The sequence below is a fragment of the Homarus americanus genome, unplaced genomic scaffold (assembly GCF_018991925.1).
Source record: "Homarus americanus isolate GMGI-L3 unplaced genomic scaffold, GMGI_Hamer_2.0 scaffold21353, whole genome shotgun sequence".
Taxonomy (NCBI): Eukaryota; Metazoa; Arthropoda; class Malacostraca; order Decapoda; family Nephropidae; genus Homarus; species Homarus americanus.
In genome coordinates this window covers 716,634-744,632 of record NW_024754247.1, presented here as the reverse complement: position 1 = coordinate 744,632, position 27,999 = coordinate 716,634, and the positions used below count along the sequence as shown (strand labels likewise).

The window sequence follows — 27,999 nt, the reverse complement described above, 5'->3', positions numbered from 1 at the left end:
TACAGCAACCCTCGGGTCCCAAGCCTGCTGGATATATGGTTCCATACCTGCACTCTTATGTGGCTTAAAAATAAAGAAAACATAAAACAAAACTATGAAATAAGAAAAATGAAGAGCATGGTTGAGTATGTGTGGGAAGTGAACGTGTGTGACAGCCAGCTGGCACTGTCTTCCCTCCCCCGGGGCCCAATATGATGTCAAGGCATACACACAGCACAGAGTGGCAGGCAAACACATCTGAGTCAGCTGACAGGCTGAACTGTGTGGTTCACTCTCGGCATCACCCAGATATATTTTTTATACATAAAATGTGCACTATTGTAATGATGTGCCATATATCATTTTCATTGTTTATTAGTTTTTTGCATATGCAAAATACAGAATAATGAAGGACTGGAACCTATTCCCCTTTAAATCCAACTCTGACAACAAAGTTTGTGAGGACAAAGTGATTTTCATAAACATATCCACTTCATTTCCAGAGGTGTAACAGCATTTAATTTAACAGAATTCTCCCATTAAAACATGTATGCTGCAGTATAAAAATACAGTAATTTGTATAGAAATGCAAATGCAGACAACACAGTTAAGCGTAAATACTTGAAAATACATTCTCCTATACACACACATAAAATCTTTCATACAAACAAACAGAGATTTCCACATGTGTGAAGGTGCCACACTAGTGATACATCATTACTGTGGTGGTCTGATGGTGATGGTGTTTAGTGGCCACCTTTGTGATGGCCATAATTAAATATATAATCAGATTTTACCTCGCGCAAGGGTGATCAGGTCCTTTATACCTTCCTGGTGCCCGTGTCAAAATTACATTACCACTTGGACCAGGGAGGTGACTTGAGCACATTTTACCAATGAATGGCATACCTGCACTCTGATTGGCAGTTGACATCTCATGTCAATTAGTTATAAATTAATCTATACTATATTTTGAACAATTTAGCATATAAATATACTTTACAATACATCTACGCAAATGCATACAGTCTCTCCTCGACTTATGACAACCCGGACATACGACGGCCATGGTCGTATAAAATATTTTTCACATTACGTATTTTCGAGTCCCGACGTTAGTGATCGCGTTGTGTACTGACAAAATTTGTTTTGTAATTTCCTTTAAAATGGCTGGCAACGTAAAAGTGAGAGTTCTCGTGGTACTGAGAAGAAAAAGAGACACCCATTTAAAATTTCTATGTATTATTTTCGCCTTTTTGACTTACGACTAATTCGACTTACGACCTGGTCGTCGGGACGGAACCTCGTCGTAAGTCGAGGAGAGTCTGTATACTCTTACACAAAACCTTTTTTAAACACACAGACTGACCCATGATGCCAACCCACGTGACCAGAAGCAGACTGACCTAACGTCATTAGCTGTCAGGTCTCTATCTCGGGAGGGGATGTTGGGCCCAGCAAGACCTTGTCGTCGATCTCTTTGATGATGATCTGATGACAACTGCTGCTTACACACAAGAATGACTCCTAAACATCAAAGAAAATTTAAAATTTTTATTTTATTTTAAGGCTTTCAATTTTTTCATTTGAATTACATGAATTGCAGGGGGAGGGGGGGGGGTTATATAGGAAATCCAACTTGATTGTAGGGAGAAATGCATGAACTTTGCCCTTGTCTTCAGAGGTTGCAAAAGTTATGGAGCTTGGTGATTTTGAATGCTTGAGGAGAGGTAATTTGGGGTTGGAATTCATACACTGGTTTTGAAAAATATTAGGTAAGCTACTCTTTTTTGGTGTAGGCTTTTATATTTTCACTTAGCCTTCTGTTGATCCATTTGTATAATACTGCACAGAAAACATTTACCAGTTTATCATGTACTGTAAAGACATTAATAAATTATCAATATATCAATTCGTAAACCTTTTTAAAGTTTAGAATTACGTTTTAGTGTACCACTAAGGCTAAACCCTGGATGGTCTTTAAACATTTAATATTAATGCAGAAGATCAATTTTCATCAACATATAATGCTATCTGAAGATCAATTTCTTGTTTCAAGATGGAACCCAGCACGAACTCGGCATTATAAACAGCTGAAAAAAGAAAATATTTTTAAAACATTTTATAACATTTTACCATGGCAGCACAGTGGTGCACAAAAGGGTATTTATTACCTTAGAGACAAAATTTTATATGTTAGGTGGTTTGACCAGGGGCAGAAGATGAGCTACATTGCCAAAACTTTGGGCCTGGCTACTTCCACTGTTGGAACAATCCGTGATAACAAATAGAAAATTAGGGCGACAGTACTGCTAATGTTGCTATTCCAATGTCAGCTCGTACTTTTCTTTGAAGTGATATAATGATAAAATGGAATGGTTACTCAGTGTATGGATAGAGGACCAGACCAAGTGAAATTTGCCCATTAGTACAATGGTGATTCAGGAGGCTAAGATTCTGTATGCAGATTTAAAGCAGGAAGAAGATGGTAACTCAGATGAAAAACCCTTTAATGCCAGCAATGGGTGGTATGGACCATTTAAAAATATGTTCCAACCTACGTACACAACATCAAGATGATAGGTGCAGCAGCCAATGCTGATACTGAGGCTGCCAAAAATTATCCAACTGAACTATAAGTAATAAATGAGGCTGATGAATACACACCACAGTAAGTATTTAATGTTGATGAAACAGGCCTCTTTTGGAAGCGGATGCCTGCCAGAGCCTTTATTTAAACCGAGGAGAAAACAGCTTCTGAGTTCAAGGCTTCCAAAGATCGTGTGACGCTCCGGTTAGGGGTAATGTAGCTAAATCCCATTCTTGTGTACCACTCAGAAAATGCCAGGGCTTTCAAGGGCTACAACAAATCCAGGTCACCTATAATATGGCACTCCAATAAGTAGGCATGGATGATGGCAGCCTCTCTTCCAAAATTGGTTTACTAAGTGCTTCTGTCCTGCTGTAGAAAGGTACAGTAACTAACAAAATGTTGCAAACAAAGCCCTGTTACTTCTTGATAATGCTGTTAACCTTAATGACCTTTCACCTAACATCAGGGTTGAATACCTGCCCAGGACACAACTTCAGTGCTTTGGCCTATAGATCAAGGTGTGATTGCTAACTTCAAGGCATACTATCTACACAGGATATTTAGACAATTTAACACCATGAATGCTGTCAACAATATTGCTGACTCCTGGGATGAGGTGAAAAATACAACTATGAATGGTGTGTAGAAGAACATCTGGCGAGATTGTGTTTATGATTTACAAGGTTTTCCCCAGGTCCAGCCCTTGGATCAGGTGCAGCAGGAACTTGTAACTCTGGCAAATAATACAGGGTTCCAGGAAGTAGACCAAGCTGGTGTAGTAGAGCTATTAGAGTCACAATGAGATTTAATGTTAATGGAGGATGAGCAAGTTTCCGCTAAGGAACAGGAGACCTGTACAGAAGTTGCATCATGCCATGAAAGGTCAACAAAGGTTTTGTCTAAAATGCTTAGTCAACAGCAGGATGTAATGCAAGCTGCTGAGACACATGATCCAGACCGTGAACGCACCCTCAAGTTTACGAGAGAAATGGAGAACCGAGATATTGCACCGTCAAAGACAGATCACATTGGACAAGTTCTTTGTCCCAAAACCTCAGCCAGCAGCCCAAGAAGATGATGATGATTCACAGGGAGAGGCAGGAGTCAGCAGTGACCCACCATCAACTCCCAGTACAGTAACTCCAATTGCACCATCTCACCTCACCTAACTCAGTACTCAACATCATTTCTGGTCAGTAAAATTCGAGTGTCTTGTTTATTAATATAATGTTACATCATGAATGATTTATTGTATGTGGTTAAAACCATCTAATATCATACACATAAGTGCTTATGTAACGTTTTTGGGCCTCAAAAATTTTCCGTAGGAACAACCTCAACTTTTATAATGGAAGTATATGGGAAAAAAGATTTCATGTTATGGAATTTTGTGTAATAGAAAGATATTCCAAAATGGAACCCTTCCGTAACCCGGGGAATGTGTGTACATAAAAACAAAAATTTACTCACGCATGTTTTCCTGGAGAAGATCCTTCACTAAATGTACATCAGATTGTGTAGCAATGGTTAAATACTTGTAAAGTCCATCTCTAAAGAAGAAGAAAAAAATGGAAGCTATTAACATTATAACACAGAGAAGTAAATCATATTATTACAATCTCATCTCACTGGTGCATACAAACAATGAATATGAAAGGAGAGGGAGAGGAAGGATCTTGACACTCTCCAAGCACATTCCAGAAAACACATGCCGATACTTTCACAATTCAGTTAGTGACTCAACCAAGCACTTGCTGTCCCTCTCTCCTACGTTTTACTGAACAATATAAATAATCTAGATGCATAAAAAAAAAATAATAAAAATCAGACGGACTTAGCATTTTTCCCGGCATCTAAGGTGCACCACCACGAAGGTGCACTCCTAACTTAGCAGGGAATATCTAGGAAAAAAGGCAAGAAAAAAAAAAGAAAAAAAAAACCAGCAGCAATGGATTCTTCATCAGCGTTAAAGAATCTTACTCTGCTTTATATGTTAAATTACCTTATACAGTAAAAGTCCAAAAATCCGGATGCCAGAAATCCGGACCACCCGAGAATCCGGACTTTTCGCAAACTATTTTTTTTTTTTTAGCGGGCTTTTGTGTGTATGTGCGCATGCGTGAGCGCCACAGCTGCACAGCGACAACAAGCGACCACATGGTCGCCACTTTAAAACGAGCAATCAAACTGTGACAACATACCATATAAACTCGTCTATAACCCCCCTCGTTTATTGGTCGACCCTGATCTTTTGACCAAGAAATCGTTAATTTATGATATTCCTCGTTTATAGTTCGACCCATGTTTTTGAGGGTAATGGAACAACAAAACCTTCAGTAACAACGCTCTACGCCCTATAAACTGAAGCTCGCCGTGCCTGAAACACTAGTGCCGAAGGCAAATTGTTTACCATTTATTATTACGACACTTTACACTGAAACGCGGGTAGTTTCAACAAAAATATTGTATATTTTCATTCAAGTATTTATTCAAGTCAATTAGGAGGGAATATTATTGTAATACAACAGTTTTTTAACTAAACCATTCGAAAAGCGATTACGGTAACATCTTTTGAACGAAAGAAAGCGAAAGTCATTGTTTTCGTCACGATTTTATCCCACTTTCCACTGTAATACGTACGTAATTTCAGCAAAAATATTACATTTCTGTGAATGTATTATATCAAGCACAGTATGAATAGAATATCATTGTAATATAACAGAATTTTAACCGAAAACTATTAAAAAAACGAGTAACATCTCAAGAACATCGGAAGCTTAGGTAAAGTCCTTTGTTTTCGTCATGTATTTTATCCTATTTTACATTGAAATACATCACGTTTCAGCAAATCTATTATTTATTTCCGAGAATATATTCATTCAGGAGCAGTTTAGGTAAAATATATGTGTGATGTAATAGTTTTTTAACTGAAAATGATTCGAAAAACACGTACCCTCTAGCCCTGTTCAAGGAGAGGACTGGGAGAAGCTGTTTGGTGCTGCAGACGATGACAAGGAAAATGATTTTGATGGATTTTAATGAAAACATTCAAAAATATGGTATCGTAGTATTTATTCAAGTCAATTAGGATAGAATATTATTGTAATACAACAGTATTTTAACTGAAAACCATTCGAAAAGCGATTACGGTAACATCTTTTGAATGAAAGAAAGCGAAAGTCATTGTTTTCGTCACGATTTTATCCCACTTTCCACTGTAATACGTACGTCATTTCAGCAAAAATATTACATTTCCGTGAATGCATTATATCAAGCACAGTATGAATAGAATACCATTGTAATATAACAATATTTAGAGTCCTACTCTTTCCATTTACAGAGTACTGTACAAGCCCATAATAATGGCTCCTAAAGTAGATAAACTTCGTTGTGTGAAGAGAAAGAAGAACACGTTGAAATTGAGTGACAAACTTGAAATAATTAAGAAACTAGAACGTGGTGTGAGCAATACTGCTCTAATGGAAACATACGACATTGGAAAGTCTACAATTTATGATATAAAAAAGGCAAAAACTAAATTTCTAGAAATCACAGCTTTTTTATTAAAACTGCTCGTTTTGATAAATGAAGCATGCTATATTTGCTAATGAATAAACTATCAAAATGTACCTGTTCATCGCTTCTTTATTCCTCCTTAAATTTTAATTTTAAAAGTACCGCCTGAGAATCCGGAAAATCCGAAAATCCGGACCGACCAAATCCCCAAGCAGTCCGGATTTTTGGACTTCTACTGTATTAACAGTTCCCTTATGGTTTTCCTTCCCCAAGGATCAACTGTCATTGACTTGGGCATTTTTATACAGTATATCAATAATAAATAATATTTCTAATTGCCGGAATCCCTTTTAACTGGAACTTTCCGATAGCCAGAACTGAAATTTTCTCAGAATTTTTGGGGTTTGGGGAAAGATTTTCAGATGGGAGCAATTTCTGGAAAATTTTGCACAGGTCAATGACCCACATTAGGGCCTGGGGCAAAAAATATAATAATAATAATAATAATAATAATAATAATAATAATAATAATAATAATAATAATAATAATAATAATAAATTACTGTAATACAAATTATTAAAAATTATAAAAAGATTAAATAAAAATATTATAATAATAATAATAATAATAATAATAATAATAATAATAACAAAGGACAATAAATAATTTAAAAATTATAAAAGAAGATCAATAGTGAGAAACGACATATGTATGTTGTGTTTTCAAAGTAAAAGAAACAATTGAAAGTCAAATTAGTCAGGCAGCAGGGTCTACCATTAGACAATACATTATACCTTCAATACTTTCCCAGTCGGTAGTACCTCCCTGTTTGATAGCTGCCTACTACCTGGCTCTTTAAAGCATGGAAAATTATCTAGTGAAAATTTATTTATAAAATATGTATCATATTGCTTTTTGACCTTAGTGATAGTAAGCTGGTGAATTTATAAAACAGTATGCAGATATTTCCACCGTGTACTGAAAACTTGTTAATAATAATATATTAATCTTTTATATCAGTTACACAAAAGTCAAACTTTTAAGCATATTTGGCTTACTTGTTTTTTTCTTTAATATCTTTTAATGTGCGTCTTTTGATTTCAACTGTTCCTCCGGCACATTCTATAATTTCCCGTAGCCAAGTTCGTCCAGGAACAACTGATGGCGTCAGGTAAAACGTCTTCCCCTGCAAAAGAAACAGTGATTCCAATATATAACTACTGGGAATATTTAAAATTGTAGATCACACAAGTAATCATCAGAATGAAGTATAATTCCATGGATACAATTCCAACCTTGTCCATTCCATGTCTTTTTCTCTCTCTTTTTGTTTGTTCTAGCCATATCTTTAAAATGGTTCTCATCTATGATCTGGTACACATACTCACACTTAATATAAGATCAAATTCCTAAAACTGCCTCATATTCATGATTTTTCTGATTCATTATTCTGTTTCTAACTATTCTATATATCAAGAACACATATTTTTCAAAATCAATAAGACTCCGTTGAATATGTTGCTAAGAGATAAGAGAAATTTAAATTAGATTTTCTGCAGGGATTGAAAAGTCATGGCAGAAGTGATGGAGTGACTAATGAAAAATATAAATGTCTTATATAAAACAAGTAAATGTAACATGTTTACTTTAATGGCACTGCTCAATAACAAATACCACATTTTAAGGCATATGAGACGCACTGTACCCCCATTACAGCAGGGAATAGTTAGGGTGGGGTTTTTTTTGTGTGTGTGTGTGTGCGCGTGTGTGTGGAGTTAAGCATTTAATGTTTACTTCTACTAATATGGAACATGATACAGTAAGTCTGTGGCCATAGTGTTCTTAAAATGAGAAAAAATACCATAAACTCTATATGCTGTAAAATATAATACGCTACAGTAGTGCCTAAGTAAAGTAAACTTCAATTTTGGGAATTGGTTGGGGCTCATAATAATATAAACATGGATCACCTTGAACACTGAAGCAGCTAGACAGTTAAGTGATTATTTTAATACAGTATAAAAAAGAAACTTACTGTTAAAAGTTGTCTTCTATTAGGCTTCATTAATGTATCCTTTAGGCTGAATTTAAAGACATGCTCATATTCTGGCATATCCATAAAGTAATTTTCTTCAGCTGTTGAAGAAAGTGAGACTTATAAGTAATAAAATCATGGATGATTATATATTAATAACAAATATCGTTATCATCCTTCCTATTCTCTTTTGTGAGGGGTAAAGCATCCAAATTATAAGAAATTAAATTAAAACAGATCAGTGGTAATATCAAAAGTATTAAAACACTATAGGGGTTCAATGTTTTAGATACCAGAATAGCAAAGGGGTTCTATTTTTATACATTAATGGACAGTCAGCCAAAGATTCACCGACCCCACCCTGGGTCTCGTGCTGACAATTTTACCTGGCAATACTTGTTAATTGAAGGCTGTATGTAAAGGTGATTGTGATTGGTGGATCTATTTTTGGCTGTATCACTGTCAGGATAATTATTAAACACACCAAAGGTAAAATTTTTATAATAAACTGTTCATTGTTATTCAAGGTCATGAGCAGTGTCTAAATGTTTGTATATTTGTTTAAATAATGAAGACAATTTGATGTGAGAGTCTTGTAGCAGCTGTGGTTGTAGTTGAGTTGCCATTTCATTAATATAACATTCTTCATTATTTAAGCAAATATATGAACATTTGGAAACTTCTCATGTCCTTAAATAACAATGAATAGTTTATTATAAAAATTTTACCTTTGGTGTGTTTAATAATTATCCTGACAGTGATACAGCCAAAAATAGATCCACCAATCACAATCACCTTTACATACAGCCTTACTTTAACAAGTATTGCCAGGTAAAATTGTGAGCACGAGACCCAGAGTGGGGTCGGTGCATCTTTGGTTGACTGTACCTGGTCACCATAAATGTTATCCTATTTCTCATTATTAATGAACTGAGTCGTATATTATGGAATATATCAACAATGAAATAATTTTAGTATTATTGGCTATAAGAGATAATCTAACAGGATTTCTTTTCTTTTTTTCAAATACAGGTTATCCCCCACTATTGTATATGAATGGGTTAGAGTCCTTGAAAACCACTCCTCAAGTTAATATTTGTATATCAAATATAGAAAAAATTGGGTTCAGTTCCCCAACGACAAGAAAACCCTAATACGTACTACTGTATCATAATTAAAAACAATATAAAATGTACTTAACTACTGTAATTTAGGACTTAAGTTAAAGAAAATCCCAATATTTTACTGTACTGTACTGTACTGTACTGTACCTTAAATTAATGAAATCAACTATGGCATTCCCGTGTTTTTTGGTGTCATTATTTCAACCTCATTTTCAATTATCAAAGGCTTACTCGGTCTCTTAGCGATGGTGGATGTTGCCAAGGAATCACACAATGCTTGGATGCCATAGTGAAAAGATTCACAAAAGGACGGCACAATTACTGTACACATGGATAAAGAGAGATAACTGTACTATCACTGTGCAGTATAGTATCTAAATGGCAAGTCAATGGAGGGAGTGGATGTGTCCAGCGTACATGATTTTAATTTTTGCTGGGACCATCATTCGTAGATGCAAGAATAGCTATAATACAGTAAGAAAGAGGTGTGTGAATAGAAAATTGGTGTAAGTGTACAGTATATTCGTATAGCGAGGGATACCTGTACTGTACATAATAAATATGTCTGCTAGATTCTTATACAGTAACTAATAAAAAAAATTATCCTCTATTCTCTTTTTAAATAATACTTACCCAAAAACTTTGCTTCCATATGTGAGTCTATTATCCACTGCAGTGACACTACGTATCGACAAGAAGAAATTGCACACATAAATTTGACGGTGCGATGCGCTGTAGACGAGCCCATAACGAGATGCGTTGCTTCAACGCTGGACCTGGCTAAGTAACCTCCTAATTCCAGTACTTTCTGCAAAACATTTATAAATAAAATAAACAAATATAATTAATAAATTATAATACTGTGCCTACCAAAGAAAACTGTGAAAGCAAAGTGGAGCAATCTGATGTATGGTAGTTGGTTCAGAGTTGGATGTGTGAATGGCATACATTTTCATATCTAGTATATTTCAGTATAACTGAATTATTCTAACGGCAACCAATCTTCAGTAGCCACTGTCAGTGTAACTGAAATATTTCAACAATTGCCACCAACTTCCAGTGTACAGTACAGCTGCAATTGAATTACAGTATATCCCCGATACGACGGACACTGTTTATAACAGACTTCAGCTTTAATGGACACTGACCCGCTCGGACTAGGTTCATATATTGCAGACTCAGGTTCGTTAACGTAAAAAATAACGGACCATTCATATCCAAATTATCACAAATAATTACAGTAATACTCCTTTTAGCCCTACCTTGCATAATGCTGATTCATTATAGAGCTCTTTGGTCCTCTCCTGGAGTTACTTTTAACGAGTAAACACAAAAATGAAATTCCATAATACAGTACAGTGGTCCCTCGGTTAATGAGCGCCTCGGTTAACGAGATTTCGGTTAATGAGTTACCTTCCATAAGATTCTTAACTTCGGTTAACGAGCAATCCCTCGATTAATGAGTTTCTTACGAGCCGACCTGAACATGTTTTCGCTTGCATTTGGCGGTCCACCAGCTGTAGTATTAGTCCGCCAATACAGTAATCGGTTCTAGGGCTTAAATTCCTTACCATTTTAGCAAATTTATTATTAAATTATTTAGTCATTTTAACAATTATTGAACATAACTGAAGGTAATGAAACTAGTTTTATGCACGCCATCCAGCCTCTCAACACACCATACAGGCATCAGTCTTTGTGTCTTTTCAGTGGAGGTAACATCTTGCTTGAGACTCTCTTCAACTAAACACTTTTTTCTGTGTTTACAAGCAAATTATTGGCCATTTTGAAATTTATTTTACATATTGACAATATCTAATGCAGTGCAGTGTTGACTTAAAGAAAATAATCTTGAATTACACCAAGAGAACTAAAATTTTATGGGTGAAATGGCGCCATGGGATAACTTCTCTTCCACCCCAATGCCTTCTCTTCTCCCTTCTCCGCCACCCCCATTCTAATTCTCATCATCATCATCATCATCATCATCATCCAGGAGCCTTCTACATACACAACTCAAAGTAAGTGTACTTTTCTACCTTTTTTTGTTGAATTTAGGCAATTTTCGGTGAGCTGGAACCAATTACCCGAAAACCCATTGAAACGATGGTTTCGGTTAACGAGCAACCTTCTAGAACGGATTGTGCTCGTTAACTGAGGGACCACTGTACAGTATTTTCTCGATTTAATGAACTAATTCGTAAATAAAATTTTCCGCTAAATCGAATTTCCGTTATTTTCACTCGATTTAGCGAACTAGTTCACTAAATCAAGTGTGATTCCGTCAAATTCCGCCACTTGACGAGTGGGGTTTGTTTACATCTGCTCAGTCTGTGTCCTGCCGCCAACGCGGGTGTTGTTCACTGCTACCTCTCGGTCTACCTCTTGGTCAACAAACTACTGTGCTTAAACATAATTCTGAAGTCTCAGAAAGGAAGTGGTGCGGAGGAGAAAGTCAAATGAGTGCAGATATCAATTGGAAAAATGTTTGGAAATACTGTAACAAAAATTTGAAAACAACCACTAAACCCCCTAGTTTAAGGTAAGTCATGAATAATGTTTGAATGTTTCTATGTACATATCATGTGTCTGAGGTGTCTCCGTAGGTATGAGCTTATTAATGTAATTAATCTCGATTTAACGAACTAGTTCACTACATCAAACGAAAAATAATGGAAAAAATTCCTTCGGCTAAATTGAGAGTATACTGTACAAGGCAAAAGTTACAAGATAGAATACTCGGGAGTCGCTGACAGTGGCTATGCTTGTTTCTAGTCTCTCCGCCAATGAGTGATGTACTGTAATCATCTATTCTCACAGTCAATCAGCACTCTCCTCCTTGAGTAAAAATAAATTTCCTGGTGGAATTCAACTTACTTAACATTTTTAAATCACCCTGGAGACCCTTTAAATTCTTAACTTCAATATCTAGGGCAGAACTTTGAGTCTGTATCACCTGATCTATTGAGTTTAACACTTTAAACCCAAAAGCTGCCATCAAAACATACTCAAGAGAGGACACATAATGTATAGCACCTGTCACATCCATCTTAGCCTTCACTGTCAAACTCTTTAGTCGAGACAATTCTTTGAGAGCAGAAACAATGCCTGGTAAATGACGAGCAAAAGGTCGGACACTGGCTACTCTATCTGTCCATTGTGTCCCTGATAACCCATAAAGAGATGCACCTATGATTTCTGAGTACCTCCTACTGTTTGGAAAATAATCTGCACCATCCCCCCCAAAAAGTTACCACCTCTTTGCAGCAATCAGCAGCATCTACACCACACAGATTTAGAGAATGACTGCCACAAGGGGAAGAGATGCAATGAGGATTCTTACTTTTAAGATGACAGTGAACTCCATTGTATGGTCCTGACATGTTATTGGCATTGTTGTATCCTTGACCTCTACAATCTCCAAATATAATACCACTGTCATTGAGAAGCTTTAGTGTCATATCAGAAATCTCTGACCCAGTCTTTCCACCATCATCGATGAATGAAAAAAACCTCTCAAATATTATATTCATCAAATTAATGACTCATGTACCCTAATATAAATGTATTTTGTTCAGTGTGTGACACATCTGGAGTGGTATCAACCAATGGTGAGAAATACTTTGCATGATCATGTTCACTTAAGATGAAAGCTTTCACCCTGTCAGCACACAACTGAATGAATTCATTTTGTGAAGCATATGACAGATAATGAGCCTGAAGATGCTTTCCTTATTCTGAGCTTCTCTAAATTTAGCTACATTTTCATAAATAACTTGATCATTACAAGATGGCTCAATTAGACCTAGAAAATTTCCATTATTACTATTACCTATCCTATTAGACTCCCTCTGAAAAGAAGGACCTCTTTTTTCCCAGAGTAATGATGACATGCAAGATATTCTAAAGAACTTTCCATTTACCTGCCTCTAACTGAATGTTTTGCATTAACTGATCTCCAATGCCAGAATTGTTTTTTTAGACGTGCACTTTTTATGACAGCTGCTATTTTCAAGTTCTGGAATACGATTAAACAGTTTTTTCCAAGATGAATCTTTTCCAATCACACAATTTGCTAAGAAAGATGATGCTTTAGATAGATATAAACTGATTTCAATTACTTTCAAAAGTGTATCATTTTTTTTCTGCTGCAAACAACAAGATTTTCATAAAAATATAAATAAATAAACAAAGAATTGTGGATTGATAGGAAAACTCACCCTTTCTACTTCTTCTTTATGCTTCACACTTGACAAAAGAATACGTGGTCTGTGTTGTTCAGGTGGTAGTTCTTTGTTGATTACTGTAAGGTTTCCACGAACACCACCTGGACCAATAGATCCCGGTGGGAGGCTACTGGAAATAGATGGTACTTGATTTGGTGTAGATGGCTGCTGAGGTGTAGGAGCAGCACTGAGATGAGGAGCAGGAGGAGGGTCTAGGCGAGCACGCTTATTTTCCTGGTCACCTATAAACATAAAAGTACCTTAGCTTTCTGTTCTGCATGACAAAAGAGACCAAACCCCACACGATACAACCAACCAGCTATAAATAACACTGACTATGATACTCACAGAGAGGGAAAACTTGATTCAACAAGTAGGGTACTGAGACCCGATGTTTCATCCCTTAGCATACTCTGGCACAAGAATCATCCAGTCCTTGTATACAGTTTGAAAAATTGTCGACACGCACAAACGAGCGCACACATGAATGCATGCAAACACACACACAAAAGCAAATAATGACAATGTGATAAAAATTCCCATACTCCTCTTTAAAGGACACCACACATTACAATAACAAATATGAATTCTTCATTTTGTATCTTTTATCAGTGTACATCATATGAGTGATCAAGGACAGATATAGTCACAACTCACCATCTGCTTCAGTCTTCCTCTTCCTTAAGGCCATTTCCCTTACTGCCTTAGCCTTTTCTACAGACTCCTTTGACACACTTATTGGATACTTCCATGCATCTGGAAATACATTACAAATATTAGATGACAACTACATGTACATTTATCAACTACAGATAGACCCGACTTAATGGGGTTAGGGATAAATCCAGGTCGAAGTCCGACATAGATAATAATAATAAAAAAAAAAAAATTTAAATAAATAATCTACAACATAGGTATTGTGTCGGAAAAAGTGGAGTTTGGGAATCGGGCCAGCCTCTATTGGAATTAATCCCATATGTTCTGTTGCTCACTTAACGCGGTTTTCACGCGGTACCCTGTGGGTTCAATTGACCGTGTAAATCGGGGTACTACTGTATCAATAATATTAGGTTTTTTAACACTTACATTAGTAGAAAAGATGGCTGGGCACACGGGGATGGGGGGTTGGTTCCGAGGCAGAGGACAGATTATTGGCCCTCACCTGTATCACTTGTATCACTATCCACCACAGAGGCTTGCAGGGCCTCTTTGTCAAACCCCTCAAAGTCCATATCCTCACTATCACTGACTTGAGCTGGCTGTGGTGGGTGGCGGGTGAAGAACTCGGTAATGTTTTGTTGACTGGGCGACCTAGCGCGCACCCTGCCCGCGCCGCTTCCCGCGTAAATGATGGAATGTACCGCGTAACTAATAATTGCCGGTCTGGCCAGGTAAATGACCAACAGCATAAAGGAAATCCGCATAAATCGAGACTATACTGTACAGTAAACATTTCCATTTACATTCAAGGTTGGGCTGTTCTTAATTAACACACTAGTAAGAGTAGAGTCTTACTTAAAATCAACATTAATGTTCAGCAATTTAAGGAACTGAACTAATGGGACAAATTCCTTGCAATAAAGTAGTGAAAATATTCTTAAATGTAGAACCTTGTCTAGTATGAGTACAATAAAGGGATTTTTTAGACCTTTTAGACAACAATCAACAAACAGACACTACACAACAATTCCTGTGATTCAGCCAACGTGAAACTTGACCACTTTCTAACCATTTCACATGATTTTAGACATGATTATCTATCTTTTCCAGCAAAAAAACAGAAATTAACTTTTTGGTACAGTAACCAGAGGGTTTACTGTACAGGTACTGTACTGGATTGTACTTCTTTACAGAGGGTTTACTGTACTGTACTTCTTTACAGAGATGTTAATTATCTTGGGTTTTCATCATCAGTACAGTAGATATAAATCCAGCTTTTATATTTATAATAATCATTTTTTAATTAATTAAAAACAATATTAATTAAAAATAATAATGTGTTTAAATAAGCAATAACATACTTTTAATTCTGGAGTTGGGTTAGGTAGAATTTAGCCTACTGGAGACAGCAACTGGGAATCCTTGGATTCATTAGCCTCAATAGTGGTCGTTTTATGCAGTGAGTATAGGCTAAAATTTAAATTTAAAATTTTGGGGTCATCTTATACGCCGGTACACTGTACAGTACTGTATATACAGTAATCATTACAATATTCTAATGTGACTTAGAAATAAAGAAAATATAAATAAAATTATAAAAAATGAAAAATTAAGAGCATGGGTGTGTTTACGTGGCAAGTGATCACATGTGCGAGCTCATGGAGGCAGTGGACTGTAACTATGTTGCCGAGACACCAACTTGCCACCCAGTAGCACTGTGAGACTGAGCTGTGAATTATGTTATGGTAATTTTTGAATTTGTAATTTTGGGTACCTATACAGTACAGTGCTATAAATACATCTTTGTTGTTTTTTGTACTCTGTTACATGCACACACAATCGTTCATACAGAATGTGCAAAAAAATATATATCCTATAAAATTAATAATATAAAAGAAATAATTAACATAAGGTAAAAAACATAAAGGGAATAAGCATGTCTTATGTGTGCAGGAGTTAGTGCACAGAGTGGGGAAGGGGAAAGGGGAGGGGGGAACGGAGTGGAAAATCTCAGCTGTTCTCTGCTTCGTGTCCTTTGTGTAGTGAAATGATTGTCAATATACATGCAACACAGTTCAGCCGGGCAGTCACCCAGCTGACTCAAAAGATTATGTGCGAAACTGCTAGCTGTACATGCCGTGATGTCACTTAGGGGGAATGGAGAGTGCGGCTGGCTGCAGTAACATCTCACTGCCTCAATACAAATGTTCACTTCCCACCCATTATTTTCATTGTTCTTATTTCATAATTTTATATTATATGTTCTTTATTTCTAAAAAGAGTACAGTACTTGTATAGTAATGATGCACACTTGGAGCACAGAATCCCCACAATTTCCCAGACTAGAACATCGCTAAACCGAATTTTGACCAATCTTTAAACAAAAAGGGTGTTAAAAATAATATATCACTTAACCAAAAAATCACTAAGTGAATGATCGTTAGACAAGGGTTACCTGTATAACTGTACCACCCAAATTGTACTTTTTTCTTCTTCTCTTCAACCACCCAAATTGTACTTTATAAAAAAAAAAGAAGACTTACTGAAAAGATGTGATGCTAATGATGGGTCAATTCGTAGTGGATCATCCAGATAGTGCTGATACCGAGTACCATGATAAACAAGTGGAGGAGTATTCTGACCCAACAATACCTCACTCAGCCAAACACCATTTACAACTGGACGTTTCCATTCTCGTGCTTTAGCTACTTTGGGTCCTTCTAATCTGTAAGGGCAAAAAATTTTCCGTTACAAAAATTCTTAAAATAAACTTAGAAAAAAAAATGTCGAATAAACTTCAATTTTTTAGTCCAATTCATATACAATACCTATATTCCAGGTATAATAAATGTGGGTGACAGATTGGTTTTAATTCCTTGAGAAAGTATTGTCAAAAGAGAAGCAATACAACCACAGTATTACCCCTTCTGCTAACACAGGTAGTTCTGCTATAACGCGATAATTGTGTTCTTGTAAAATATCGTGTTATAGAAAATCGCGTAATAGAAATAACAGGGCTTATGGAGAAAATAGGGTTAGGTGCAGATTACTCGAAATCGAAAAAATTTAGTAGTTAGCCTAACACAAAGGATAGCACAGTCTAAATAAATGTTACATTCATATCTAATAATGAAATCATACAGTAAATGTAACACTTTACTTGATGGGGGAGAAGGGTGATTTTGAGGTTGATAAAATCGAGCTTCTCTTCAAGTGTTATATCCTTTCTTTTACGATCATCACCGGGAATTCTATCACCAGAATGCTTCTTGTTGATATTCTTCTTTACTATATTCACAGTTAATACAGTGGGGTATGCTATAATGAACTGATCCTACTACGAATATTCCTATAACAAACGGTTTTACCTATAAAATTGAGAATGCTATAACGAACGAAACTCCTACAACGAACATTATTTAAATTTTTTTTTTTGTCTAATTTATTGTTTTTTTATTACAAATATTAATGTTATTCTTTATTTCAGGGGTTTAGATGCATATTTATGCACTTTTTTACAATTTTTACAATTTTATATTATATTTTTCAGTGTTAAGTGGTTGTATTTGGGGGCCTGGAACGGATTAATCCTATAACGAACGAATGCTATAACGAACAGGGTTCTAGAACCAATTAGATTCGTTATAGCATACCCCACTGTACCACAAAATTGGAGAAATAGTAAGCAAAAATCGCGTTATAGCAAACAAGCGTTCGCGTTATACAAATATCGTTCCTAATTCATAAATCGCGTTAGAGCAAATTCGCGTTATAGCAGAACTCACTGTACCAACAATTGGAATCTTTATATGGCTCCAAATCAGGTAGCGAGCCACACATTCTAAGACTACACTATTCTTCCACGATAATATTTCTTCATTTCTTAACCTTATTCCTGAATTCAATATACTTAAGTTCCTCATTAATATTTTCTTGTTATAGTCAATTTTTTTTTACACATAATACTTTATGATTCACACTATGTATAAGGACAATATGAGGAGTATTGGGGGAGGGCAAGAGGAGGAGAGACAGTAGTGGTGGAGGGCAGGAGAAGAGACAGTAGTGGTGAGGGCAGGAGGAGGAGAGACAGTAGTGGTGGAGGGCAGAAGAGACAGAAGTGGTGGAGGGCAAGAGGAGGAGAGACAGTAGTGGTGGAGGGCAGGAGAAGAGACAGTAGTGGTGAGGGCAGGAGGAGGAGAGACAGTAGTGGTGGAGGGCAGGAGAGACAGTAGTGGTGGAGGGCAAGAGGAGGAGTAGTGGTGGAGGGCATGAGGAGGAGAGGCAGTAGTGGTGGAGGGCATGAGGAGGAGAGACAGTAGTGGTGGAGGGCAGGAGGAGAGACAGTAGTGGTGAGGGCAGGAGGAGGACAGTAATGGTGAGGGCAGGAGGAGGAGACAGTAGTGGTGGAGGCAAGAGGAGGAGACACAGAGGAGGCAGTAGTGGTGGAGGGCAGGAGAGGAGACAGTAGTGGTGAGGGCAGGAGGAGGAGAGACAGTAGTGGTGGAGGCAGGAGGAGACAGTAGTGGTGAGGCAGGAGACAGTGGTGGAGGGCAGGAGGAGGAGAGACAGTGGTGGTGGAGGGCAGGAGGAGGAGACAGTGGTGGTAGTGGTGGAGGGCAGGAGGAGGAGAGACATAGTGGTGGAGGCAGGAGGAGGAGAGACAGTAGTGGTGGAGGCAGGAGGAGGAGGACATAGTGGTGGAGGCAGGAGGAGGAGAGACATAGTGGTGGAGGCAGGAGGAGAGACAGTAGTGGTGGAGGCAGGAGGAGGAGAGACATAGTGGTGGAGGGCAGGAGGAGGAGACAGTAGTGGTGAGGGCAGGAGGAGGAGAGACAGTAGTGGTGGAGGGCAGGAGGAGGAGAGACAGTAGTGGTGGAGGGCAGGAGGAGGAGAGACATAGTGGTGGAGGGCAGGAGGAGGAGAGACAGTAGTGGTGGAGGGCAGGAGGAGGAGAGACATAGTGGTGGAGGGCAATATGGTCTGTTTCTGTGAAGAGATGAAAGTCCATATCCAGGCCTGTGGCTTTGAAGCCAAAGCTGACTTCAGCCTCAAGTCTAGAGGGTTATCAAACGAAACTCTGTGAGATGGAGATGATAAACACACCTTTCATTTGTACAATATTATAGTTACAGGGTAATTTTTATTAGGGATGTACCAATGTATCGCTATCGCCCATTTTTCAGCCAGTACTACCGATACTTTCATAATATTATTTCTTTAATTTACGTCTCTGGTAGCCAAAACTATGCATTTCCATATTTACACATATGGCAGATCTTACCATAAGTGAACTGCTCTGGAATGCAACTAGCAATCACATATTCTCTGAACACATATTAAATATTTTGGGTCAATAAATACATTCTACCTTTGTTCAATGTACAATATCAATACAAGATGTCCCCACTCACTGGAACAGCACGTATTTCACGTTAGAGCATATATTTGAAGCAAAAAAATGTCATTGCAAAGTACTTCCTTGATGCCCCCAACCTCCCTGTGTTTGATGCAAACAAATGGAACCTGATTGGGAAGCTCTCTACTCTTTTGAAAATTTTCCACAAGACCACTATTCAGTTAAGTGAAAGATCATGCACTGTTTCAGAGATAATCCCCCAAATCAAGCTTCTTCAAATGTTCATAGCAAAAGCATCAGCAGATGCTTGTCTGGGTTAGGTATTATTCTTACTACCATCAAGGCATCAATGGAGAACAGATTTCATAGATATCTTGATGACAACAATCCAATACTGGCAACATATCTTGATCCAAGATACAAGGATACAGTACCCTGTATCAAACTGAAGGTGATGAAATGTCTAAAATGAGTGAAGTTAATCTGCAGAGGGCAATGGTCTTGAGAAGAGGAAGAGTATGAGTATACCAGTGCACATTACAGTGAAACTGAAGTGCAGAGCCTAAAGACTCTTGTGCAAATTGATGACTTTCATTCTGATAACTGCTTAGTCCAGTTATTGAATGAGGTTGATAGTGATTGTTCACAGTCTATAGAACCAAAATCAATTCCAAGGAGTTTTACTAAGAGTAAAAACATTGTATAAAGACTTTAACTGTCAGAGCTGAAATGGACAGATATCACATATTACAATTGCAAGCACCTAATAGAAATCCTTTAGATTGGTGAAAAACCAATAAGAGAATACAGTAGACGATCATTTTACCGAGCTTGAGGGGCAGTTCACTTGGACGGTTAAGCATTAAGCATGGTTGGGGTCCCACCAGGAGATAAAGAGCTTCTTCTAACACAACTACTGCACTGTATATGCGAGGGTTGTCTATCACCACCACTATCATTCTGTCCCTGCTTGTTTAGTGGCTAACTATAATACCTTTCAGGCACAAACAGATAACTAAATAAATGGAAAAATCTTGCGCAGTAGACAGTACACGTGCACGCCACAAATGACCAATGCGAGCTGACCGTGATCAACACATGTGATGGTCGCATCCCATGACAGCTAGCAACATGTGCATCATATATATTCATAAATGTATCTCATAATCTGATTTTTTCAAATATTACAAAAATTAAAGTACTGTAAAGTATACGGTATACAAATTATGTTTTTTTTACTGCAGTTACATATTTAGTCAGTGTATATTAAAAGCAGAAATTCATGCTTAGTCATTGATACTGTAGAAGTTTGGAACTAGTTTGTTCATCAATAAATTAGGAAAAGTTTTGCAATCTGTGTATTATTTATACAGTATCTGTGTGGCGTGGCACCACAAGCAGAGTTGTAAAGTAACAAAATAAATTTTCTTGAGTACTGTACTCGCATAACATTTTTGGGTATCTACTTTTTAAAAAGTACAAAATTTTTTTAGTACTTTCACTTTAACTCAAGTATGATTTTCTAATACTTTTACCCCAATATAATTGAAAAAACAAAAATCGCTAAATGTCCCCAAACAAACAAACAAAGAGTTCTAATGTCTGTGGCAAACTAAGAATATATTTTTAATTAATTATTTAATTATTAGCCATAGTAAAAGAGTTGTGTGGATAGAACCATGAAGAGTATGGTGTGGGGAGAAACCATGCGGTCACATACCTAGAGGTCTCGTGAGGTGAAGTCAAGTCAGGTCAGGTGGCAGTGGCCATGACCACCCACCTCACCTAGCCTACCCTCAGATCCCCCCTCCCCCATCAAATTCCCTCTCTTCTCCCCCACCTTTCCATCAGACGTCAGTCGTTCTTTGCATATCCCTGTACCTAAAATTAATTTCAAAGAGGCTGTGATTCTAAAATGCTTTACATAATTCCCTCTAAAATGGAATTATGTAAAGCATTTTAATATCTATATGTATGTGTGAGATTAGGTGTATTTAAAATTCTGCTTAACTAATTAAATAGCACCTGCCAAATGTTACATGGCGTGAAAAATTCAGCCACTCATCAATTAGAATCGAAAAGTGACGTCACCACAGCCACACCCCCAATTAGATGGACAGTTCACGGGGAGTCTTAGTCAGACTCAGTCACTATGGAGACAACAATCATCCACAAACTCCTCAACTGAAGGAGCTTTATAGCTACTTGGAATGTCCAGCGGATGGAATGTCCAGCGGATGGAATGGAGCTACAGAGGTCTTTCCCGACATTACATTATGTGACTTTTCTCTGAAGCTTAACTCACCACTATCTGCATCTGCTGCTTGTGAGCATATATTAAGTCATGCTGGCCTTTTTATTTATTATTAAATAAATTTATTACACCCCAGAGGGTGACAAGTTTAGTCACAAGACCATGCGGTCAGACACTAATACATTGGTACTTGTGTCTTGCAGGATATACTATAACTTGTGATAAGAACACAATATTGATATGATTTTAGGTCAATGAGAGTTGGCATCCACCAGAGCGTGGGTAGCGTACAAGAATTAAACTAAATTAATATGAATAAGTTGTTGGTGACATATAGTGGTTAGTGACTCCCCTGTGGTAGGAGGTCCCTAACAGTGGGACAGTCAAGGCAATAGAGTAGTGTTGAAGGGTGTTAGCATTGGGACAGTTACAGAGTTTACAGAAAGAGCTGTGCAAGTCATCCCTGCCTCAGATACATGCTAGATCGGTCTACATCCTAACATAATGCGAGCAGAGACAACATTATGTCTGTGGACCATAAGTCCACTATCCCTATGATGGACTGTAGGGAGAAGAGCGGCTGAACGTATTCTCTTTCAGTAGGTCATGCTGGGCCTATACAGTATTTAGGCCAAAAAGATCGTGACTGGACAATCATAATTTTGGGAATCAGTTATTGATTAATCTTAATACAAAGATTTGCAAATAAACATGTGTAATGCTGTGTGTCTTTTACTTATATCTTCAATTAATTATATATATATTTTTTAATTTACTGTGCATTTATTTTAATATCTGAGACAAATAATTTTGCTGTTACTTTTTTCTTTCAGTACTTGAGTATTTTAAGAATGAGATACTTTGTTACTTCTACTTGAGTACATTGACATTTGGATATTTTTACTTCTACGCGAGTAAAATTTTGCCAATGCAACAATACTTTTACTTAAGTAACAGTCCAGTACTTTTTACAACTCTGGTTACAAGACATAAGGCTAAACCCTTAATTATCAACCTTCCACTTAACGGGAATTTCTACCCGGGTCCCAAGGTTGCCGGATAGGTTGGGTCAACATATGCTCAATGTACAAAATCAACTTACTTTTTACAAACAAGAAGGCTATTATGTCTAGAGAAGTATCCAGTATATTTTGCTCCAACAAGCTGCAACATTAACTTGATGATGGTCCTCTCTTCATTTTCAAATCCACTGACACTGACAATCAAATCTTTACATGGTTTGTTGTCATTTCTGGGAAAAGTATACAGTAAAATTAACATTTAATGGAGCAAATTACCAAATCACTATTTATCATAATAAAGCAAATATATTACAACACACACAAATATTAATGGCTTACCCAAATGGTGTGGGAAGGTGTATAGCTTGCCAGGGTGGAGCCATCTTACCCCTCATAAGAACATCATTAAGCCAGAATATAGTTATACAACGTTTGTTTTCACGAACAGCTTGCATGAACACCGGTGATTTTTGATGCTTGCAGAGCAAATGAGTGACCCGGGCAGAATCATAGAGGGGCATTACCTGATGATAAAAAAAGAGATAATAATAATAATAATAATAATAATAATAATAATAATAATAATAATAATAATAATAATAATAATAATAATAATAATAATAATAATAATAATAATAATAATAATAATAAATATATATATATATATATATATATATATATATATATATATATATATATATATATATATATATATATATATATATATGTAGATCCACAATGAAAGCGTGGATAAGATAAATCTTGATAAAATCACACGGAAAAGGAAACAACGGAGCACCTTAGCTTCGTCTTTATTCAAGACATCTTCAGAGGCAACTGGATTACATGGACAGAGAGAGCTTAAATATACAGGGTGACCTTAAAAACATGATGACCTATATATATATATATATATATATATATATATACACAGTGAACCCTCGAACATTCGGACCCTGTAAATCTGGATTTCGGAAGATTCGGACAAAAGATTTGGGGGTTCTGGGATATGCCCAGTATTGGTTTCGCCTCCACCACCATCCACAGTCTGCAACGAACACTTGTGTAATTAATGAGATTATGTCCCCACACTACACTCAGCATCCAAGCCTCCCACGACCTATCGGCTTCCTGGTAAGAGAGGTTGCGAGTATAGTTTGTCTTCCTCCTGTTCAGATATGCCCCATGCAGTTCCCGAGTGCTGCTCTGTGGATTCTCCCTGAAGTTCAAGTTTGTCAATATTTTAATGAATGGAAGGATTGAATCCCTCCCTGTGTGGTTTATTCTCTTTTTTTTGAGCATGCCTCCTCTCATAGAGGGACTATCCTTGTTTTTACCGATAGCTCTCAGTCGGATGCAGGTATGGGTATTTAGGGTGGTCTTTCCCGAATTCTGTCAGGACGAGTCTCCCCATTTTTACTGCAGAGCTGTCGGGTATTTTTTTCTTGCCCTCAAGATTATTTTACCCAACCTCATACTGATTACCGGTAAACAATTCTTCGTGGTTCTCGTAGTGCTCTCCAGTCCTTAGCTACTGTCTCATTGCCCCATCTCTTAGTTATAGATATTTTACAGTGGCTGTTTCTCATCCAATGTTGGGGCCGGAAAATCAGTTTTTGCTGGGTTATGGCCCGTGGGGGAGAAGGGGAATGAGCATGCTGATACAGTGGCAAAAGCAACCTACTTCTCGTCCTGTGGGACATCATTACTCTCTACCTGCCTCTGATATGAAGCCAGTAATAAGAGCTGCCATCTGCTTGAGTTGGCAACGCAGGTGGGATGCTGTCAGAAAAAACAAGCTCTGCGACATCCACCCTGCATTGGGTGCCTGGGGATATCTGGGACTGTCACGCCACCAGAAGACTGCTTTGGCCCACCTCTGTATTGACCACACAAGGCTGACTTGAGGCTTTTCAATGGAGAGGGCAAACCCTCCTCATTGTGATAACTGCCTGGTTCCATTGACTGTTTGACAACTCCTGGTGGAGTGCCCAGTCTCAGAGATCTCCGTATTAAGCACCTCTCCCAGTGCCAAGAGGGAGACGGGTCTTACCATCTCTCTTTGGTGCTGGGAGAGGGAGTGGGTAGCATGGGAGGGGATGTACTCTCCTTCGTGGAGGAATTCGACCTTCTACATGAGCTTCGAGTTTTATCTATCCCCCCCCCCGTAATGTTTAAATGTTTTTTTTACTTAAGTTCTCTGTTATTTGTTACTTACGTTTGTTTTTTTACTTTTAATTCTTTGATTTTAGTCTTTTAAGCTTTATTTTAATTCGGAGACATATGGCCTTAGGTGTTGCGTCACCAGGGATGTAATTACCACAATCAATCACTCAATCCCTCAAGAAGCATTTGCAGTAACAATGAATGAGCAAAGGATTTGTTTCTCCACAAGGGACTCTCCATATCAGTGCAGATTCCAGACCCATGGCTTGCCTAATAAAGAGTTGGTATAAAGTGAATTATGCAATAACATGACAAGTGGCTGGACAAGGAGCTGTGGAATCAGTCTGGTCACTGATTGGCCTGTGGTAGAGAGATGAGGCACCTCCCACATGATGATTGGCTGAATGGTGGTGATGTGTGACAGCTTGTCCATTCATCCAACTGGTGTTGCTGAGTGGCTGTTAATATCTCTTGTCAAGTAGTTACAATCCAATTTACAATAAATCAAGTATACAAGTGCATTACAATACATGTATACAATACCAATTATAAAACCTCTGGGGAGACTTTCATAGCACTGTACAGTGTGCATGTACAATATTTCTCTGATGGACAAGCATAGACAAGAACTTAATTACCACAGTACTTACCTCGCCACCATGCTGCTGTATGACTCTCTTCCAAGAGTGCAGAGTCTCGAGTGTGACCTCCCCATGGTAATCCGCAATATAGAACACGCAGCCAACCAAGCACAGTTCCCGGGGCACTATAGTTACGGGTATATTAATTTTTAAACAGCGGGTTAAAGCATATCTTATACTGTATTCTTATATCTCTATATTCATTAATGTCCTTAGTGAAATAAAAAAGTAGTACAGTACAATAAACAAAGTATTATTCCTCTTAGAAAATCATAAATTGAGCAATTTCAGAGGTTCTCAGACAACAAGTACTAAAAATAGCACCATATGCACTCCAGCTACATGTATTTTCACACATAAGAAATCAGTAAATTAATGGAATTTTTTCATTTCGTGCTATGAATTTTCACTAATAGGCATTTTTCAAGTCATACAAATATAGAAAATTGCACCAAAGACACTTTGGATTGTACCAGTACTGTATATGTATTTGAACCTTACTGCACCACTTCAACAAATGGGGCTCACTGCATACCCAGAGCATCAGGTAAGGGACTTCTTTTTAAATTGAATGATTTCTGTCATTGAGAATTTTTTCAGTTACCCAAAATTTTCAAATAAAAGAGTCAACATAAAAAGCTTCCATAGAGAAATAAAGATAAAGGATCATGTCAAAAAAAGGATTGTTTGGGTCCAGCAGACTTGTTGAGTTTAATGGAAACATGTGCAGTATATTACTTGGAGAGCCTTTTCTGTTAAAACTGACACACCAAGTTTGGCTGCAGAGAATGTTATCAGTAGTAACCACCATTTTGCTCCATCATGCTAGCTAGTGACCTCATACCATGAGCCATCAGCATAACCTATTGATCATAAAATCTACTTTCTTATTACCATCATTTATGCTTATGTATTACACAAACCCAGGTGTGGATGAGGCTGAATAATGAGTAATGGGATGAAGATGAGTGTAAACAGAACTAGTCATGCAGTTCTGGTCAAACATATGTGAAAGGGTTTTTATCTTTTAACTTTGTGGTTTATCAATACAGTACTGTACAGTACTTAAAAATTTTTACTTCTAATTTTTTATTTCAGAGATGAAGGTACAAATGCCTACAATGAACAATGAAAGTGAGAGTGGGTCCCATACTGTACAGTAGGTCTGATGGTCCACTTGGAACAGAATTGATACAGTACACATGGAGGCAGTGTGTTCAGCACTGTGCTCGATTTCCTTCACTTTCTTAACTGTAAATTTAAACTTGCAACCCGTGGAACCAGAGGAATATTTGTCATCAATCAGCTGAGCATCCCACTAATGGTGTAAGCACTTAATAAGCTTTACAGTTAATATGATTACTAAAAACTAAAACAATTTATTAACTCCTTTTCACTTATGTTTACATTTGCAATCACACAATTACTGAGAAGTTAACATTTTAAAACAACTTACACATGATATTTGTATCATGGCCAACTAGGTGTGGACGTGGATAATGTGGCGCAGCAGGAGCCATAACTGGTGCTGGTACAGAAGGGTGAGCAGGTGCTGCTGGCCGGGGATAACCATGGCCTGCCACCACTCCAGCAGGTGTTGCTTGCACAGGAGGACGAACAAGATTGTTGGTCACTGAGCCTGTAATATTCCCTAGTGCCCGACGCTGATACAGCATTACTGGCTCACCTCCAGGGCCTGAAATGGTGTGGAATGTAGACTATGCAACAAATACAAGTACATTATGCATTGAAGAAAAGTACCTTTACCATTATTACTAATTATCCTCACCACCATTACGATTATAACCGGCTGACCTTGCAAATTCATGTCTCAGAAGTCCGTTTTCCACAAATCCATGTACTGTATTTTCATGAATGTTCCACAATTACCGTGTTTTTTTTTTGGTTGTTCGTGCTCGTTTGAGAAAAAAGAAAATAAATTGCTTTGAAATTTAAATGTTTATGAAGATGCATGAATTAGCAGAAAAATGGACTTCTTCAATACCTATCCCACTTTATATACAAAACAATATGGCTTAGAAATAAAGAAAATTCCGGTATCCCTCATTTAACGTTCATTCACTTAGCGATATTTTAGTTTAATGATCAAAAATGTTTAAAACCCTTACTTACTGGGAAGAACTTGGGAGGGAAGTCGGAAAAGCTGCTGATTGTGTGCTCCAAGTGCGCCGTCATTACAATACTCTGATGTGGCTTAAAAATAAAGAAAATACAATAAAAACCCTGAGTACCGGACTAATTAAGCCAAGGTGATGTCATTAATCAGACGGAATTTTTCCTCATCAGGCACGCGCGCCAATTTTAAACCACATGATCGTATATGATACAGCCACAGTAATCAGGAAAAATGTTACTGTATCGTATACGATACAGACGCAGCAAAAGGGTTAAGCTAACCTTGT

General features: G+C 37.4%; 1 protein-coding gene across 2 annotated transcripts in view; it reads right to left on the bottom strand.

The window, feature by feature from the left end:
* Positions 1 to 1,187: 1,187 nt before the first annotated feature.
* LOC121855723 (PAX-interacting protein 1-like) overlaps positions 1,188 to 27,999 on the bottom strand; it is a 62,987-nt gene continuing 36,175 nt past the window's right edge. The window contains exons 8-20 of one of the 2 annotated variants that reach the window (XM_042350817.1): positions 27,710 to 27,790; positions 27,033 to 27,272; positions 25,586 to 25,701; positions 23,109 to 23,293; positions 22,850 to 22,999; positions 16,678 to 16,859; positions 14,132 to 14,230; positions 13,469 to 13,716; positions 9,882 to 10,056; positions 8,125 to 8,225; positions 7,148 to 7,275; positions 4,043 to 4,122; positions 1,188 to 2,072 (exon numbers count right to left, since the gene is read on the bottom strand). In XM_042350817.1, the coding sequence (XP_042206751.1) occupies positions 1,987 to 2,072; positions 4,043 to 4,122; positions 7,148 to 7,275; positions 8,125 to 8,225; positions 9,882 to 10,056; positions 13,469 to 13,716; positions 14,132 to 14,230; positions 16,678 to 16,859; positions 22,850 to 22,999; positions 23,109 to 23,293; positions 25,586 to 25,701; positions 27,033 to 27,272; positions 27,710 to 27,790 (1,871 nt within the window). In that variant the 3' untranslated portion in view covers positions 1,188 to 1,986. The remainder of the gene's footprint in view (positions 2,073 to 4,042; positions 4,123 to 7,147; positions 7,276 to 8,124; positions 8,226 to 9,881; positions 10,057 to 13,468; positions 13,717 to 14,131; positions 14,231 to 16,677; positions 16,860 to 22,849; positions 23,000 to 23,108; positions 23,294 to 25,585; positions 25,702 to 27,032; positions 27,273 to 27,709; positions 27,791 to 27,999) is intronic. The other variant, XM_042350818.1, reaches the window with a different exon arrangement.